Here is a 19743-nt window from a genome sequence, read left to right as displayed (position 1 = left end):
GTTTCTGCTATAATTGTGGTGTGCCCCGTCCCGGCCCACCGCCCATCTTATCCGAGAAGTCCGCCCCTTCCTCTCCCGTCCAGACGCTCCCTCCCGCCCCTCTATATCCTATCCTCACCCCTTCCGGTTCCTTTTACCAAGGCCCGGATACAGGAAAAGGACCTAGTGACACGCAAGGCCCTAAGCCTGCTGGAACGCAAGGCCCGATGGTCAGTGAAACGCATGACGCTATGTCTACACTACAAGTACTTTTTCCCTTCACCTCGCTTCAAGAATTTCTCACTTCCCCAGAAGCCATCGCTGCGCGTCAACAAAGGCGACAGGCAATACGACCTGATAGTAGGTCGGAGTCCGAAACATCAAATCTAGGGGACTTTGACGACCCTTTATATCCAGGCCCTAATCCACCACCCACCTCTACGCCCCGGGCTCCGCCGCTCATAATCAATCCCACGCCAGTAGTTCCTACCAGACCACCTCTTTCTGACACACTCCCCCGGGCACCGGAACAGTGGCTTCCGGCACTATCCAAACCGTTTGTCACACGACAGGGCAAGCAAGTTATTGTCACTGTAGGAACTGGGGACATAACCACAGCGGTGGTAGATGTAATAGTTAACCCTGCTAACTCCCAACTCCAACACGGGAGTGGACTGGCCCGGAGTATCTCTCTTGCCGCAGGCCCCTCCATGCAGCGGGATTGCAACCTAATCATTTCACGCACAGGCCAAGTACCCCCGGGACAAATTGCTGTCACTGGCCCGGTAACTTGCCTATAGCCCTTATAATACATGCCGTAGGTCCCCGGTATGACCCTGATTCTGCCGAAGTATGCGAATCTCAATTAAAGTCCGTCGTCTGGAATACCCTTATTCATTTGTCAGACCAGGCCTGTGTTGAGCGCGGAATCTCCTCTGTTGCTTTTCCTTTGGTATCCACGGGGTTATTTAGGTACCCACTCAAACCTGCTGTAAATGCTATCATATCTACCATATTAGAATTTGTGGCCACCCAACCTACTACACTCTCAGAGATCAGAATAGTCACTGATGATCCCGATAGAATGCCAGTCCTTCAGTCAGCTTTGCAATCCAAGGGCACACTCTCAGATATAGTGCCCTCGGCCGTGCCCCCACTTCCCGGTTCCCAGATTTATCATACCCAAGGGATATCAGCTATAAAAACGGAGCCCACGGCAGAAGGCCAAACCAATAATGCGACACATAACACACCCAAGCTTGGTCTTCAGTATGTTACGTTCACCCCTACACAAGTTTCCACTCTGGTGTCTGGTCTACCTGACCCGGAGAAACAGCCTATGCCGTTCTACAGACGAATGTGCCAGATACAGAAAACCTACGGATGCACCTGGCAGGATCTACAATCTCTCACGGAGATTAAATGCACAGACAGTTTCCTGCCACTGATGGCCCCGGCATTCGACCTAAGTCAGTCACAACCTATTGATACATACTCTTCGGGACTCACTTATTGTCAACAACTCAAACTCTGGGCCCAGGAAGCACTCACAGAGTTACAGGGCTCACTCCAAGAGATTACACAACAAACGGATGAATCTGTGGAACAGTACGGCTCCAGGATCAGAATACTGTTCGAAGACCTTGGCTTTGCCACTCAAGCCAAGGCTCACCGTATGATCCTGACTAAGGCTTTTGTAGATGGACTCAATGAACAGCTGAAAGACAAGATTATGTCAATACGCCCAGATTGTATTGGGGGAACATTACAAGACGCTATATTAGTAGCTAAAGGTTTTGCCCGGTCACAAGCAAAGGAACTGAAAGACAAAGGGAAAAAGAAAGCACTTGCTCTAATGATGCAAGAAAATGAATGCACAGATGCAGTTTTATGTCCTTCCCTTAATACCTCACCTCCCGCTCCCGCTTCTTTCCCTCCACCGTCTGTCCCCGCCCCTTTCCAACCCCCCAGTAATAATCCGTACCCGCCCCCTCCTTTCCCTCCTTACCCACAGCCATACCCCTACCCTGCCCCTGCCCCGGCCTACACTCCCTATTATCCACAGCACACCCCCCAACAAGGATACTACCCAAACAATGGGCCTCGGCAAGACCGGAGACAAAACGGAGGAGGCCGAAGCCAAGGTGGACCAACCTGCTGGAACTGTGGAATAGTTGGACATGTTAGGAGAGAATGTAGGAAGCCCAGACCAGACCAACTACCTGAGGGACCTCCACCCCGGTCCTGAAAGGGGGGACAACCTGGGACCGCCATGGCAGCAGTGGGGCAAACTGCTGTTTGTGGGAAAGTCACTCTCACAGTAGCAGAGGTCCCTATGGATTTCCTGGTGGACTCAGGGGCGTCCACGTCCGTTATATCCAAAAAATTGCTCCCCCCCACTATAGAACTTTCCGATGATTGGATGACATCAATGGGGGTAGAGGGAAAACCGCAAAACAGCCGCCTTACTGTTCCTGTACCTCTCGGACCGTTCTCAGAAGTCGCTGCTAGATTTCTGGTATCGAACACCTGCCCTCTAAATCTATTAGGGTCCGATATTTTACAAAGACTAAGGGCAAATATTTTATATGATGAGTGCGGCATGCAACTTATTCTCCATCGCCCGGAAGGGGGAGACACCCCCCCAGATATCTGCATCATCCGAGCTTTACCACTGATGCTGTTACAAGAACAATCCAACCCAAATACTGGTTTCCCCAGCCATATTGAACCTCAAGTTTCTTCTAGTTTATGGTCTGTGGGACCTGAAGATGTGGGGCTTCTTCCCGTTCCCCCAGTGGTTGTACGGATGAAACCTGGAGTCCCTTACCCAAGAATCCCGCAATACCCTCTCAAAGCTGCACAGGAAGCCAGTCTGAAGATACAAATTCATGCATATTTGGAGAAAGGGGTGCTCAGGTATTGCACTTCACCTTGCAATACGCCTCTGTTTCCTGTCAAGAAGAAAAGTGTCAAAGGTCAACCTGATAAATATCGATTGGTACAAGATCTGCGTGCTGTCAATGCGGCAACAATACTGGAAACCCCTGTTGTCCCCAATCCGAATACTCTCCTCAGCGGAGTCCCTCCCGAGGCCAGTCTCTTCACAGTTATAGACCTGGCCAATGCTTTTTTCAGTGTTCCCCTTCATGTGGACTCCCAATTTTTATTTTATTTTACTTTCCAAGGAGCTCAACTGACATGGACAAGAATACCCCAAGGGGCCCAGAATAGCCCTAACCAGTTTTCCCAAGCTTTGAAACTCTCTCTTTCACCATGGGTGTTAGCTCACCCTGAAGCTACGCTACTCCAGTATGTTGATGACCTTCTGCTATGTGGCCCAATCGACAGCCAACAGATGGAATCACTCTCCGTCTCCCTGTTGCAGCATCTGTCCTCCATCCAATGTAAAGTCTCTAAGTCAAAACTCCAATGGTGCCTCCCTAAGGTCGTTTTTCTGGGGCATTGTATATCACAAGGAATCAGACATCTGACAGATGAAAGGAAACAAGCTATTGTATCTGTCTCTTATCCATCCACAATCAGCCAACTGCAATCATTCCTTGGACTTATCACCTACTGTAGACAGTGGATACCTGACGCTTCCAGGCTTATGCAACCGCTATATGATGCGCTGAAAACTGGCCCCAAGGAAGACGATGTGGCCGACCCAGTTGCCTATCAATTATATCGACGCTGTTTCAATCTTCTGAAGGAAGCCATTTCAAGTGCACCAGCACTGGGCCTTCCAGATTATACCAAGCCATTCAATCTATATGTGTCCGAGCAGGAAGGCCATGCTTCTGGAGTTCTTACACAATCCCATCGGGAAAAACAGCGCCCTGTCGGTTACTACTCCTGCAGGCTGGATCCGGTTGCACGTACTTCTCCGAGTTGTCTCAAAGCCGCCCATTCCGCCCAAGTACTGCTGGATAAAGTGGCGGACATCACTCTCGGACATGATGTTATTATTCAAGCTCCACATGACTTGGCTGCTGTTCTCTCGCTGACATTACCCCGACATCTCTCGCATCAACGTCATTTAAGACTTCAGTGCTCATTGCTTCTTCCGTCTTATGTTTCTTTTCAACGATGTACCACTATCAACCCAGCAACTCTTCTGCCACATATCCCAAAGGGGGGAGAGGAACTGATGGAAGAATTAAACACTTCTAGTCCACCAGTGTCCCCCCATGACTGTTTACTCACTTTACAGCAAGACACGTCAGAACCACAGAATATGTCTACTACTGCGATTCCAGGCGCTGACCTAGAACTCTGGACAGATGGCTCAAGGTATGCCGATGATAGCGGCAGATTTCATACCGGTTTTGCCGTCACCACGGAGAAAGAGATTCTCTACGCTGAAGCATTGCCACCAAGCAGGTCAGCCCAGGAAGCGGAATTGATTGCGTTACAAACAGCATTGGAGATGGCAGAAGGAAAAAGGGTGAATATAAGAACAGACTCACGATATGCTTTTGGCATTGCCCATGATTTTGGTACTATCTGGAGAAATAGAGGATTCATAACCTCCTCAGGAACACCGGTGAAGCATGCCACCCTTATCCAAGGACTTATGCATGCTATGGGGCTACCTATCCAGGTAGCGGTTCTCAAGGTCAAGGCACATGGAAAAGTGGACAGCACGGAAACAAGAGGAAATCAATTAGCTGACCAAGCCGCCAAACAAGCTGCCTTGGGATCTGTGTCAGAGAGATGGCTAGCCATGGAAGACATGGAAGTAGCAATGGTAAGCACGCGGGCACAAGAAAAGAAACAACGGGAGGAAACAGAGGCACAAATCGAGGCTGAAGAGTTTCCCGAAATTAATACAGCACGACCTCCAGTTGTTAAACTACAACAGGAACAGGCAAAAGTATTATCAGAAGAAAAGAAGCAGTGGAGGAAAGATGGGGCGACCGTGGAAAAGAAAACTGGTCTGTGGAAAAAGGATAATGTGTACTGTCTTCCAAGAAGAATGTATCCAGCCGTAGCAACATGGGCACATGGAGCCACACACCGAGGAAAGAATCAAGCCCTCGCATATGTAAGGAAGTTCTACTATGCTCCTGGGATCAGTACCACATTGGCCGCATACAACCGAGCCTGTCAGGTTTGTCAAACCTGTAATCCCAGCAGCACACAGACCGTACCCACCCAGCATTTAGCCAAGCCCGACTACCCATGGCAGAGAATCCAAGTGGACCATATTCACATGCCCCCGGCCGGGGGATACGAGTATGTATTGGTAGTAGTGGATATGTTTTCAGGATGGCCCGAAGCTTACCCAGTCAAGAATATGACGGCAAAGGTGACAGCGAAGAAAATGCTTATCGAAATAGCATGCAGGTTTGGTATACCTGAAGTGATCGAAAGTGACCAAGGACCGGCGTTCACAGCCTCTATTTTTGGGGAACTATGGTTTATGTTGGGATCTCATCAAGGACTCCACACTCCCTATCACCCACAAAGTTCGGGAAAGGTGGAAAGGATGAACGGCACACTGAAAACCAAACTACTTAAGATGAGTCAAGATCACCCCCTCCCCTGGCCAGATCTATTGCCTATAGCGTTATATCATGTCAGACACACGCCCCAGGCCAAGCATGGGCTTACCCCATATGAAGTCCTATTTGGGTCCCCTCCCAGAATACCAGAGATAGACAGTCAGGAATTACAAAAAGGTCAGGACAAGGTAGTACAATTTGTGATTTCACTTGCGCAAGAATTGTCTAACTCTCGTTCTGTAGTATCTGCTTCTCTTCCAGAGTCCACAGGAGACACAGTACACCCCTTCCAACCTGGGGATAGCGTGTATCTGAAGAAACACGTGAGACCCGATTGTTTGGAGCCCAGATTTGAAGGTCCATATCGAGTCCTGCTGATAACACCTACGGCAGTGAAACTTGAAGGGAAAGGACCCTGGATCCACGCCTCTCACTGCAAGAAATCTCCCGTTGAAGCTCCATGATGTATATCCTTTTCACTATGGTGCTCTTAAGTACTGTTGAAACTGCCCCAGTAACCTTCTGGGTAAACACTTCCCTGCCTCTACAAACATTCACCACTGATTTTTGTAATGTCGCAAATTGTGGTATTTACGAGGACTCTCTCTTGTCCGCACAGCCCTGGTCCCTTAAACCTATTAACTACTATTATGATCCCTCATATGATTCAAGATCCCCTATACATAAGCAGGCCCAAATATATCTGTGTGTCACCAGTACAGGGAATGAATGGTGCTCCTCCTGGTCAAATGTAGGATGGAACACAGGAAATGATTGGGCGTATAAGCCAAAGGGGGGACTAGATAGAAAGGATGAGAATGGCAAATCTCTCCTCACCCGTCTAACCCTCACTAAAGGAGTTTGGGGTACTACCAAATGCAAAGGTAAAGTACGACAAGGTTGTCTACCCTTTTATTTACAACTGGAAAATCCTTCCGAGGGAGATATGGGAAAATATGTGCTTGGCATGTACGGGGGTTCTCTCACCAAAAAATTGGGACAAGTGGAGCTTAAAGATATCAAAAATAGACCCGTGTCGCCAACCTCCCAACCCACTAATAAAGAAAAATTAGATGCCCGAATTCAAGAGGTGTTACCAATCCCAGGGTTAACCTGGAAAGATGTATTCCAAATAGAGACTCAAACAGATATTAGGAAAAATATGTGGATAGAATGGGTAAAATATACCGTTAAGGCATCTGGGCAGAATGTCAGCTGTATAGCCTGTGCAGCCGCGAATGTGCATTTAACTACGGTTCCCTTGATGCTCTCTGACAATGAAACAAACTGTCTGATTAGTCTACTGCAAGGTAAAAACACTACCGATTGTCCGGAGTTGAGGCCTCTGGTATCACGGAAAACCAGCGTTAAACCCCCTAGGGAAGTTATAGTACATAACGGAAATTATACATGCTTTATAGCAAATAACGATACGGGAACAAACTTAGGAAGATTTAACCCAGGGTTTTGCGTTTCTAACTCGTCTACACCTTCTGCCGACCTCCAGGATCACACTGGCCATATGCTTGATATATATTGGTTATGCGGAAATGGTAAACTCCGAAATATTCTACCCCCAGTGTGGCAAGGACAGTGTGCATTAGTTAAGGTAGTTATGCCTTTCAGAATACTCCCATGGGAACCAGAAGTACAGTATCTATCCAGGAAACCTCTCTCTTTGGCACGATCAAAAAGGAGTATAACAACAGCTCTACAAAAAGATAATTTAGTATATAGAGATGCCATAGGGGTCCCAAGGGGGGTCCCTGATGAATTTAAGGCCCAAGACCAAATTTCCGCTGGATTCGCATCCATCCTTCCCCAGGTCCAAATCAATAAAAACGTTGACTGGATAAATTATCTATATTATAACCAACAAAGATTTATCAATTACAGTAGGGACGCTTTCCAAGGTATAATTGAGGAACTAGGGCCAAATACCCGAATGACTCTTCAGAATCGATTGGCCTTGGATATGCTTTTAGCAGAGAAAGGGGGGGTATGTTCAATGTTTGGAGAAGAATGTTGCACGTTCATCCCAGAAAACTCTGTGATAGATGGAAAGACGGTTAAAGCACTCAACCAGATCAGGGATCTAGCGGCAGAAGTTAAGAGGAATTCAGGGGTGGATACCAGCTGGGCCAACTGGCTGGCAGATTGGACTGGAGGCTGGAAGTCAATTCTCACGACTATTGGATTGATTTTGTTATGTTTATTTGTCTTTGCTATCCTTGTGCTTTGCTGTGTCATTCCTCTTTATCGGAAACTAATGTATAAAGTGGTCGGAGCAGAAACGATGATGAATACAGGAAGTGAACTGGAATCATTTTTGCAAACTAAAGCTAAGCCGGATATGCCTACCCGAAGCCCCCCAAGGCAGAAATATATTATGCGTAATTCTCTATTGTGAGGTTCAAGGTATCTGGGGAGAGAGACTCCTACGATGTTGACAGTCTTGATGGAAGGTATGAACATCTGTTAGGGATGTATTGTGCCAGTAGTCAAGTGAAGAAATCCTTTACCCATTCCCCACATCGTAGGACAGCTTGTATCCCCTAGGGAGTGAACGAATAAACATAGATTCAAGGGGGGATTGTGAGGGTAGAAAATATTATATGAATATATGTTTATCCATTATTCCGAGAGTTATCCAACTCAGCAATGCAAACAGATATTGTACAGTAAAGATGGCGCCTGTATCCGGGAACACACCCTGAGATTATCCTGTAATGAAGACATCCGGCTGATGAAAGATGTACAAACAACTGGCTTATCAGCACGAGCTGACTCACGAGCTGATCATGCACCCATGCACGAAGGAATGTACACCAATGAGAGACGAAAGAGTGTCCCGGATCAAGATATAAACGGCTTAAGCCCAACCCCTGCCTCGCCCCATGCTATGCTATATAAACTATGTGAGCTGAATAATAAAGCAGCAGTTCCTGTGTTACCCCCGGGGATAACGCATGTACTGAGATTGAAGCTGAACCTTGTGTCAGAGTCTTTCTTAGTGAGCTAGCGCATGCATGATTGAATTTGGAGCAAGTGACTGAAGAGAGAGAGACCCTGATATAGTGAGATTCACGACCTCATTAACAGTGACTTACCTTGACCGGGTGGGTGCAGCTTGCAGCCGGACTTTCCCTTTCTGCCCCCGATATCCCTGCGGCAGCTGCCTCGGAGGGGAGGTGGGCTTGGGGGTGCGGGAGGTGGGCTCAGGGGGGTGGAGGGGGGCACGGGAGGTGGGCTCGGGGGAGCGCGGGAATCTGGCGCGGGGGGAGCGCGGGAAGCTGGCCGCAGGGGGAAGCAGGCCGCAGGATTAGCTGGTACTTCCCCCTCCGTCCCACGTTGGGAGCGGGGAGGGGCCGCCGCAGGAGGATCTGGCAGGAGGAGCTGGTACTTTCCCCGTCTCACGTTTTTTGCGGCCCTGAACTGCGCATGCGCGCCGGGACCGCTGGGGAATCGCCGCCATTTTTCGCCACACTTGCTTCTCCGCCGCCCACGCGCTTACTCCCGCAATTCCTGAGGAGAGCCGCACGGACGTGCCCCAAGTGGTTTGCGAGCCGCGGTTTGACGACCCCTGCCTTAGAGAGTGACAAAACGCGTAGGGCTGGGGACGTCATCGCGTTTGTGTCTGTGTATCTGGAGTTCCCGGCGTCCTTACGCTCTAGCTGGCGGTATTTTCGAGTGCTGGCAATTACTGTATGCAGGAGAGAGGGACGTGAAGGCACTGAATGCCTCTACAACTTGCTGCTAACTCGTGGTAGGAGTTTATTGTGGCTACAGGCTGTGTATTTCCACTCTGCCTACCTGGGACTCCCCCTACCATCGCAGATGACCTCAATAGAGATTTTTCTCCCACGAATGGTTCTGTTTAAAATCCTGTAAGTGCATTTCTTATGGGTTGGTGATATTTTAAATAAATGTATCTTTATTTTTAAGCAGTTACGTGCTATGGAGTTGGCGCATTTGTTTGTCGTATATATATATATCATACGATTACGGTTGCAACACGACATCAAGGGACAGCACGCAGGTAAGTAAATCATACTGTACATTTTCTATATTTGATAGAAGACACAAAAAACGACGTTTCGGTCCCCCAGTGGGGGGAGCACAACCTTGAGAAAGGTCCCACTGGGGGACCGAAACGTCGGTTTTTGTGTCTTCTATCAAATAAAGAAAATGTATGATTTACTTACCTGCGTGCTGTCCCTTGATGTCGTGTTGCAACCGGTATCGTATGGTCTGTTATTGCTTTATGGGATAAGCACCAAAACTTACATACAGTGCTTCCACTGCAGCAAGGGATTCTGGGAAATGACACGCAAATGAGCACACATGTCACCTTTTGCCTGGAATATCCATTCACATGGAACGCATCATCTGTGACTGTGTGTGCGCGTGACTATGTGTGTGTGTGTGACGGTGAAGGGTAACCAGGCTCACTAATAAAGGTTAAGCCCCCTTGGTTACCCGTGATCCGAGTTGAGGTCCTAGAGTGTCAGCTCTTGGACCTAGATGTCAGAGATGCATTGCTGTGACTGTGTGCAAATTATGCAACATTAAAGATTTTTCTGTGTTTTGCCTTTCTCTGGGTGCTGGGACCAGGAGATTTCTAGGCTGTAAGTTTCAGGGTGGGATTTTGCCAGAGAAAGTCTTAAACAGAATATGGCTATGTATTGGGGTTCCAAAATTACAGGATACCCCAACGATGTATCTGGGAATCAAGTAAGATTCTCGGATATATCAAAGCGCATTGCTCCGGGCAAACTCCTACGCTGAAAACGTTCTTGCGACTCACCGCCAGGATTCATGTGCAGCATGATCCAGAAAAGGTAAATGGGGCATGAAGGGGTTAATGTATACTTGCAACATACAGGGGGTCCATAGTATAAGGGGGGATTCCCAAGTACATGCCCAGGTACCCTGAACCTAGTATAGGAGTCCAGGGGATGCTCCAGCTAGATAATAAAGCTGTGAGTGTTTTTGGTGTGTAAAAGTTTAAAGTCATTTCTATAGTGTGGCAGGGATGAGGGTAGTAAGTGTAGACAGTATACCCCCTTATTCCATCCCTGACACCAGAATGGGGACTTACACATTTTTAACACGCAAGATACAGAGAACAGTATATTTGATTAAAGAGTTATGTTTAAACTGTATATGTAATGATAACCTGTCAATGAACTGTGGGATTTCCGAGTCCTGGGTTCCGAGGGACCAGATGGCTACCAAGCTTGGTGCCTATGGGTCTGTGCGGAGTCACCGGGGGCTCAATATGCCAAGAGGCAGAGGTGCCAAGTTGGCGCATGCCCCTTAGCAGAATGAGAAAAGGTGTTCACCCGGCTTCAATATACCGGCAAATCGATGATTGGCCAGTAGTGAAATTCCCACGCGCTGATAGGCTGTAGAGGTTTGTGAATGGGACACTAAAACCTATAAGAAACCTTGCAGCCAATCAGGAGGAGAGATTCCAAGCGCCAAACCATCAGCGGCAAATTCAAAGATGTTCTGTGAAGAATAGACGCAAGCCGGCTTCAGAGATTTTGACTCAGAAAATGTTCTTAAGTCCAGCTTTTTGAGAACATAGTGGTTGCGGCTGGTATTGCATGCCGAATTGCGTTCCAGGACTTTCATGAATACCTACCGGTCATTGGAAAGGGCTCCTACAGTGGTCGTTTGTGACAATTTAGTTTAAAGGAAGATTTATTCGTTAGCCCCGATCCCAGTAAGTGTGTTTTCTATTGCAAAATGTGATCCATTGTGTGTATGTCTTTTCCTGAAATAAATTACATACACACACACACATATAGCTATATATATACTAGTGATGTACCGGGTACCCGGAAATTACCTAGTACCCAGCATACCCGGCAATACTTTCAGTACCCAGAAATTACCTGGTACCATGGCAATATTTTCAGTACCTGGAAATCACCCAGACCCGGCACTAGGGGGCTGGAACCCGGTGCCGAGTAATTTCCGTTCTGCTCTGCTCGCTCGGTCCTCCTCTTGGAGAATGGCAGGAGAAGAGCAGCAGAAGGCTAACCGGCAGCCGGCGGAGCAGGACCATGGTGACATCCTGGTGGCGGTGGGAGCAGCAGAAGACATCCTGGTGGGGGTGGCAGCAGACAACGTCATTCTTTAGCCGGTGGGAGCAGCAGAAGACATCCTTCACAGCCGGTGCCGGTGGGAGCATGGGAATATATGCGACTTCCGGGGCAGCTCCTCCCCGGCTATCCAATAGTAATGCTCCCATGCTCCCACCGGCACCGCTGTGAAGAATGTCTTCTGCTGCTCCCACCGGCTAAAGAATAACATTGTCTGCTCCCACCGTCACCAGGATTTTGCCGTGGTCCTCCTCACCCTCCACCGCCGGCTGCAGGTAAGCCAAAACTAGCCTACTGGGTACCTGGTTAGGCAAGAAAAAAAAAAAATTCCCGGGTACCCGGCCATTTTTGGTACCCGGTACAACACTAATATATATACAAAAAAAAAGCAAAGTGAAGTTGCGCCTACTAAAGTCCCCTACTAGTAAATAAAAACTGAGATTTAGCTGTGATTCTAGCAGACTATTTGTGCTCGATGTGACAGTGACTAATAACAATGTGTGTCAGACAAAAGTGTCTAATAATGGAGTGAAGTGCTAACTATAACACACTTAATACAAAATCTAAAATAACCATATAGAATAATCATATAAAATAATCAACAATTAAACAATCAAAACTAGCAAAAAATGTGAAAATAGAAAACATAAAAATATATGAAATACAATAATAAAATCCAGTCCCAAAAAACAGTCCTCCGGAGTCTTTGCAGTTATGTTTTTTCTTGTTATGTCTACTAATATATACACGTACATACATACATACATACGTGTGTGTATGTATATAATATGTATATATATTACACACACAGAATATAAAGTAGATCATGTACATGTACAGTGTATATCATGTACCGTCTCAATGTATCATAAAGTAATTACTATGAGCTGGATTTTAAGGGCAGTTCACACGCAACACGCCGGAGGCACCACAGCCCAGGATACTCACCAAGAGAGCAGAGAATTTAGGAAGTCAGGAGTGCTGGGGTCCGGGTTCAGCGGGGGCGAGATGACGAATGCTGCAGCCTTAGCCCAATTTTTGCTCCAGTAATGGGAGCCATCAGTGCCTAAACTGGCTGTAATGGGCTCCCCATAAACCACGGCACCTGCAGGGACAGAGAGAGAGAGGCACTTGTACCTCCAGCCTATCCAATATGTGACCAGGACACTCAAAACCGCCAAGCCATCCAGTTTGTGATACTGGCACTTACAGCCCCCACCCAATCAGGGACCCCTTGTGGCAGTCCCGTACATCAATCTCATTAGGACACCCAAATAATGCCCTGCTGCTGATCCAGCAAGCACCTTTCTTCCTGGCCTGCGCGATGACCTCAGCAGAGCTCCTGCTCATCACCCTGGTGACATAGAGTGGGCAGTTGGTCTGGTTGGCAATGGTGATTGAGCGATTCACAGCTTCTGCCTCCACCTGCACAGGGATTGGGCAAAAACATTATAGATATATATCCATGATGTCACATACAGAGTCAGAGCTTGAAGTTATTGAGCTTAGTGACAAAGACAGAAGAACCTATGGGCCATGGAGTGTGGCACAGTGACATGGATTAGTCTGGTAAGGATTAGATAAAAGTCTCACTTCTTCTGGTCGGCTCAGGACGTGTCCCTCCGGGCCGGTGATTCCTTGTTCAAGTATCCGTTGCTGCTCCTGGAAGGGGGAATACATGACATCAGGACCTGCACCAAGACAACAAATGCCTAAACCCAGTAAAGTAATAACCGCTCACAGATGTCCCATACAAAGACACCCAATACCTGCTCCTATTCACCCATCACACATAACTAATACCCTCTTGTAAACACCAGATATCTGGTAACCAGCAACAGGTAGTATTCCCATAAAATACTACTTCCATCATACCCGACACCCACTGTGATGGGCTTTCCTTAGCATGATTCTGTGACCTCTGCATGACCCTGTGGCCTTGATATACTGCTGTGACACTTACCTCAGCAATTAAATCACCATTTTCTGCGTGGACCTGTGCGATGGCTCCAATATCACGGATCACACTGAATACCTCGTAAATCTTGGAATGAGCAGAAAAGGGCCAATTAACCTTTGTCCCCTCCATCATCACTACACCCATGGAAAACACAAGCCGTGGCAGTCAAGAGTTCCGAAAGCAGAGTCAGGAGGTCAGGGGGCAGGCTGAAGTGGGTAACATACAAACTTCAGTCCTCAGGTTTCCCACCGCTACAAAATTTGACAGAACTATGACAGGTATATGTGAAGCGTAAACTGAACACACAATAGAATATTTCAGATCGCTGAAGATAAGTCACACAATAAAAAGAGCCCCCTCCCCACCTGAGATTTTACCTGGGAGTCTGTGAGTTGATATTGGTCTTTAAATGCCATGTAAACCAGAAAGGAATTAACACCTGCAAAAATTGATAGAGGGGTCAGATCAGGGTGCACTCACCCACATAACAATTAATCTTGACCAAGATGAAACTAGTGCCTGTATGTGTGGGGAGGATGGCACTGCTATTGCCCGAACTAAAATGTGTGTGTGTGAGTGGAAGGCTAGCACTGCCCATGCATTACCTGTGTGTGAGGTGGAGGCTGACACTTACTGTGAAGTACCTGTGTTAAAGGGGAGGCTGCCACCATCACTGCCTGCACTATTCTATCTGTGAGGGGAGGCTGGCAATGACATCATTAACAGAAACATCATTACCATCATTAACATCATTAACAGAAAAAATATCTGGTACAGAGAGAAAAAATATCTGGTACATTTAAATATTCCTCTGTCATGAACAATAATGATGTCAACGCTATATATTGTATGAATTTATTGTACCTAATGAGGTTATGACAACTATGAAAATTCTTCATATGATTTTCATATCATATACTGTTCTCTCCTCTGATAAACAAGGTGTTTTAATTTCTCCCTATGTATACTAACTGTGTTGATACATCTAATGAAATAACTTTAAATATGTGTATTTCAAACATATTGCGGCATGTCACATGATGTAATGGCTTGAGATTCAAAGGGCTCTATATATTGTATTGAATGAACTCAATTATGCTTATCTGAAATTCGCACATTGAAGCGCACATTATCATGTGACCTATCAACCACCCTAATATAAATAGATCTTTTAATGTATCCTTTTTCTATTTTCTCCATAATACAGTTACGTAGGGTTGCTGCTAACATAGCAACTAGTTATTTGTATTTTATTTGTCTTTTTCATATTGTTTGTTTAATAAAGTTTTTGTTTTAGAAAAAAACAATACTTGAGATTTAGTCAGTCTACGGAATATGACGTCACACTGGAGCGACCATTTCATATGGCGCACGGCTGTGACGTCACCCGGTGGACTGAAGTCGAAAGTACTGCTATGTCTGGTCATACTTTGCCCATGCTGCCCACTCTGTAGATGCGCGCGCACCATTCTCGCGAGATTTCGCACATACAGGCGACTGGATTAGCCACCTGTACTCTGCGAGACGCGGGAAGGTGACGCGGCTTGCTATTGGTTTGGAATCAGTCTGGGTAAGTATAAAACAGCGGTATTAAAGCACTATGGTCACCTTGATAAAGTACACTTAGTACGAAACGCGTAGGTGCGTTTACCTGTCCGTTCCCTGTGTGTATTTTCAGCATGCAATAAACCTGACAATATTTTTTCATTTTTGGAGTGGCCTGGCTGTTTCTTGTTCCTGATTTATACTCTCAGGACTCTCTGGCAGTGCGCTATCAACGCTCTCTACTCTTCTGCACCTAGCAATGCCTGCATTATACCGGGCTATGAGAAAGAAGTGCCTGTGAAGCGCCTGCGTGTAAGGGAAAAGTTGGAAATGTTACTGTACACACTATACTTGTGTGTGAAGGTACAGATGACACCGGCACTGCCTGCACTATGCCTGTGTGAGGGAAAGGCTGACATTGCCACTGACATTTTTTTTACCAGTGTGTAATAGGGAGGATGGTACTGCTCTGCTGCTCCTCCTCACCATGATCTTTTACTAGTGCCTCCATCTCCTCCTGCACCCCCTTGTGCCATTCAGTGATGTCCACATGCAAGGAATAGTCACAGCACGATCTGCTGTCCGCCCACTCTCGCCACTGATCAAAGGCACTCAGCAAGCTGGTCCCAGGTTCTGGCACAACATGGTCAACTGGGAACAGCAAACAAGAAGGTGAAGCCACTGCGAAGGGATGGATGGACTAAGTCACCCTGCGGGGAGAGGGACAGACTGTCACTGTGTCATCCTGCATGGGGAGGCACAAACTATGTTAGTGTGACCTTCCCCCTGCAGGGTGACACAGTGTAGGGAGAGACTGTGTCACCCTGTGGGTGGAGGGACCAGCTGTGTTACCATGTGGGGGGAGAGGAGAGGGGGGTAGGACAGCCTTCATAGGACATAAATTCTTTCTTACTAATCATAGTGCTGCCCCCCGCCAGGGCTGCAATGGTTCCCTGGTAGAAGTCCTCAGCAGACACCATGCCCTGACAGGGTTTTTGGAAGCAGGTATGGACATCGATCCCGCCTGGCACCACCATCCTGCCATGAGCCTCGATGGTCTTCACACCTCCTGGCACAATCAAATTCTCACCAATCTGCCTAGAACCAACAATGGGTGAGAAGCAGAGCCCCCCCAACTGCAGGTGGGCAGCAGAAAAATCCCCCTCCACCCAACTGTTGGAAAGAAGTTGAGGACCCCCCCCCCCCTCCCCCATGTGTGAAAGACGTAGAGAGACACCCTAGCTACGGGTGAGAAGCACAGACCCAACAACTATGGGCGAGGAGTAGAGAGACCCCAACTATGGGTGAAGAGCAAAGAGACCTCCCCCCCCCCCACACACACAACTATGGAACTATGGGCGAGGAACTGTTAGACTCCTCAACTATGGGTGATAAGCAAAGAAATGGTTACTATTTACAAATATATTCAAGTTTAATACAAGAACCTTTTAAAGGAACTTTTCATTCCAAAGACAGTACAATTAACAGTGGATCATGCCTTAAGAGTTTATTAAAAGGAGATTTCACCAGCGGTAAAGGAAACAGAGCAGGTACAGTAGATACATTTGAAAATCTGTGGGTGAAAAGCAGAGAGACCCTCCACCCAACCCCCAACAATGGGTGAGAGGCAGAGAGAACCCCAGCTATGAGTGAGAGCAGATCTCTCCCCCAACCCCACCCACTTTCACATCGGTGGTGCACTTACTTAATTAAACCGTCCTCCATATAAATGTCGGCATGAAACGTCTGGTCATCATTAACGATTTTACCGCCCTTAATTAAAAGCTGATCACTCTAAATGAGAAGATATGAAAAATCATTAATTCACTGTCAGGTAACAAAACACAAGCACACAAAAAAACTGCAGCAACACACACACACACACACACACAACTAAAAACACTCCCCGCAATGACAAAATTCACACACGGTCCAACCACAGCATACAAAACACGAAGTACCCACAAAAGAATACACCCAGCACAGCAACAACAGTTCAAACACAACATGCCATCTTGACCACCTTACTGTCAGATAATATACTACATACAGTACATACATTTATAAAAAGGACACATTAATCACATCTACATCAATGCCTTTACTATGAGCGTTAACAGCTGCTACTTTAAATGTAACAATGAATGTAATGCACATATCTGCAAGGATTCACTATACCTATATAGTTTTCAGCAGAACACTAGTGAGACAAATTAACAGAGAGGGAAGCAGAAACAGAGTGGCTGGTTTCTATGTTAGAATCTCAATTAGACCTGTGTCCAGTGTGATACTTTGTATCTGAATAAAGCCAAGCACAGAGCTCATCCCAACTCCCCCTTTATGGGCTGAAGAACTCGCCAAAAACAGCTACTAGATGCAGAGAGCTGCATGGATTGAAAGGGCTTCCCAGGGCGTAGGTTTCGTCCAGAAGGGCCGAGCCAGACATAGAGAGGGGGACTCTGTGCCAGCTCTTTACATGCAAAGTCACAGTGTGTGTGAGTCACATGCAGCAGGGGACACAAACCCAAAGTCCGGTTACTAATGGAAACCAACACGTAAACAGAGGAATCCTGCACCAAATCAGAAAGTGACTGGCTCAATGTGTCAGACCCTAGAGCAGTGGGAACAAACTAACGGGACTATATAAAGCACCCATTTCTATTAAAGTCCAAGTATCAGGACCTAGATCATTCCATACCTACTGATACCCACTACATATATACCGAATTGTACCTACTAATTGCTGATGGATACCTACTACATACATACCAACTAATACCTGTTAGATACATAATGGCTGGCACCAACATACATGAATATTGACTGATATGACATGAATATAGACCTACCAACACCTGATACATAGCGACCGATACCTGCTAAATACATACTGGCTGATAACTACTACAGATAGGTCAAGTACTGCCACGGATGCACTGTCTTCCACAATGAGGAATGAATTAGGATCACACACAGTAAAAGAAAATGAGACGCCCCTCCACTGGACTGGTGTGAATAATAGTCTGGGTTTATTAAAGAATCAACATTTTAATCCTACTTTGGTCTTTATCAAGATATCTTGAAATTATTCACACTAATCCAGTGGAGTGCAGTCTCCTTTTCTGATAACTACTACATACATACCAGTTCATACCAACTGCTATCTATTACATACACCAGCTGATACCTATTGACAATGTCATGTTTGTGTGCAGAGGAATGTATATCTGTAGGGTATCTATGCAGAGATCTGACACTGATCTTCAAACCAATGCCTCCTATTTCAGACACCAGTGCCAATTACAGAAGTACACTCTTTCAGAATTAGGTGGCGTCCATGCTGCCGAAGACCGCACAGAAGCGCGTGCGGCGCGATCACATTAACTTAAAGCAATGATCGCGCCCATAGACCGCGTGTGCACCAGCAGGAGGGGGTGCTCAGTGCGCGAAGAATCAGTTCCTCGGCACGATGGCTAGGTCACGTAAGCGGTTCGCCCAATGAAAGTGAACCAGCTGTGAAGTCAGACATGCCCCCCACCTCGCGTCTACCGTGGCCAGAAAACGCTCCCGCTAAACGCGGGTGACGTCACGCACTCGCACACCACAGCGCGGTCTTTGGCAACATGTACGCAGCCTTAGTTTTTATGCTGTAGCGACCTGAAACTACATACACATTAGGACAGACAAGTCATACAAAGCATGATTGAGGGTGCCATCATTTAAAGTCCCAGTCATTTTTATTTTAGAATTCCCTATCAAATTTGAGAACATTTCCAGCATTGACAAGATAGAGCAGTATGAATCCTGATGATGCTGCAGATCCCCAGCATGAACAGGGTTACACTAGTGAAGGGTGAATAAGAGCAGAATTAATAAACAGTCAGATAGTGATGGTTGCCATGGAAACAGGGGGAAGTGCACCATTGCATTGTGCCTAAACCACTTGTCTGTACAATTATTCTGTTGTAAATTGTCGTCATTCCAGGATGTCATTGAGTACCCTTGTGCTGTCCCCCCTACCCTTCTCCTAACCCAGACACAAACTCTCACACCCAATAAAACAGAACAGTGCGCATCTGTGATGAGCAGATCAGTGCGCATCGTGACAGGCAGAGCAGTGCGCATCTGTAACATTAATGTGACAGTGAGTTCTCCTGCCTCCTCCTCTCTGTGTGATTGTCAAAGAAGCCCCATCTGTTCATCTGTAACCAGACAAACCATTAGAGCAGACTGTCACGGGAGACCAGGTTTCTTAAAACCTTTCTGTTACCGGGATCATTGATTGAGCAAAACAAGGTGGTAAAATAAATGGTAATTTATTTCACGAAAATACATACACACAATGTAACACAATTCACAAGGTTAACACACTTCCTGGGAACGGGGCTAACGAATAAATCCGTTTCTGAAACAAAATTCACCAAGATTACCTTTTTAGAGCACTTTCCAATGACCGGTAGTTACTCACAAAAGTCCTGAAACTGTTTTCGGCATGCAATGCCAGACGCGACTGCTACGTTCTCAAGAGCGGGACGTAGAAACTTTTCTGAGTTCAAAATCTTTGAAGCCGGCTCGCGTCTATTCAGTCAAGAGCATCTTTGAATTTGCCTCTGTTGGTTTGGCGCTTGGAATCTGC

General features: G+C 46.7%; 1 protein-coding gene across 2 annotated transcripts in view; it reads right to left on the bottom strand.

Moving 5' to 3' along the window:
• DPYSL2 (dihydropyrimidinase like 2) overlaps positions 1–19743 on the bottom strand; it is a 38761-nt gene that overhangs the window by 9466 nt on the left and 9552 nt on the right. For both annotated transcript variants that reach the window (XM_075601560.1, XM_075601561.1), the window contains exons 2-9: positions 16813–16901; positions 16021–16205; positions 15594–15758; positions 13940–14001; positions 13566–13646; positions 13196–13264; positions 12907–13027; positions 12551–12707 (exon numbers count right to left, since the gene is read on the bottom strand). In XM_075601560.1, the coding sequence (XP_075457675.1) occupies positions 12551–12707; positions 12907–13027; positions 13196–13264; positions 13566–13646; positions 13940–14001; positions 15594–15758; positions 16021–16205; positions 16813–16901 (929 nt within the window). The remainder of the gene's footprint in view (positions 1–12550; positions 12708–12906; positions 13028–13195; positions 13265–13565; positions 13647–13939; positions 14002–15593; positions 15759–16020; positions 16206–16812; positions 16902–19743) is intronic.

The sequence above is a fragment of the Ascaphus truei genome, chromosome 5 (assembly GCF_040206685.1).
Source record: "Ascaphus truei isolate aAscTru1 chromosome 5, aAscTru1.hap1, whole genome shotgun sequence".
NCBI classification, from domain to species: domain Eukaryota; kingdom Metazoa; phylum Chordata; class Amphibia; order Anura; family Ascaphidae; genus Ascaphus; species Ascaphus truei.
This window is presented reverse-complemented; position numbering and strand designations above follow the sequence as displayed.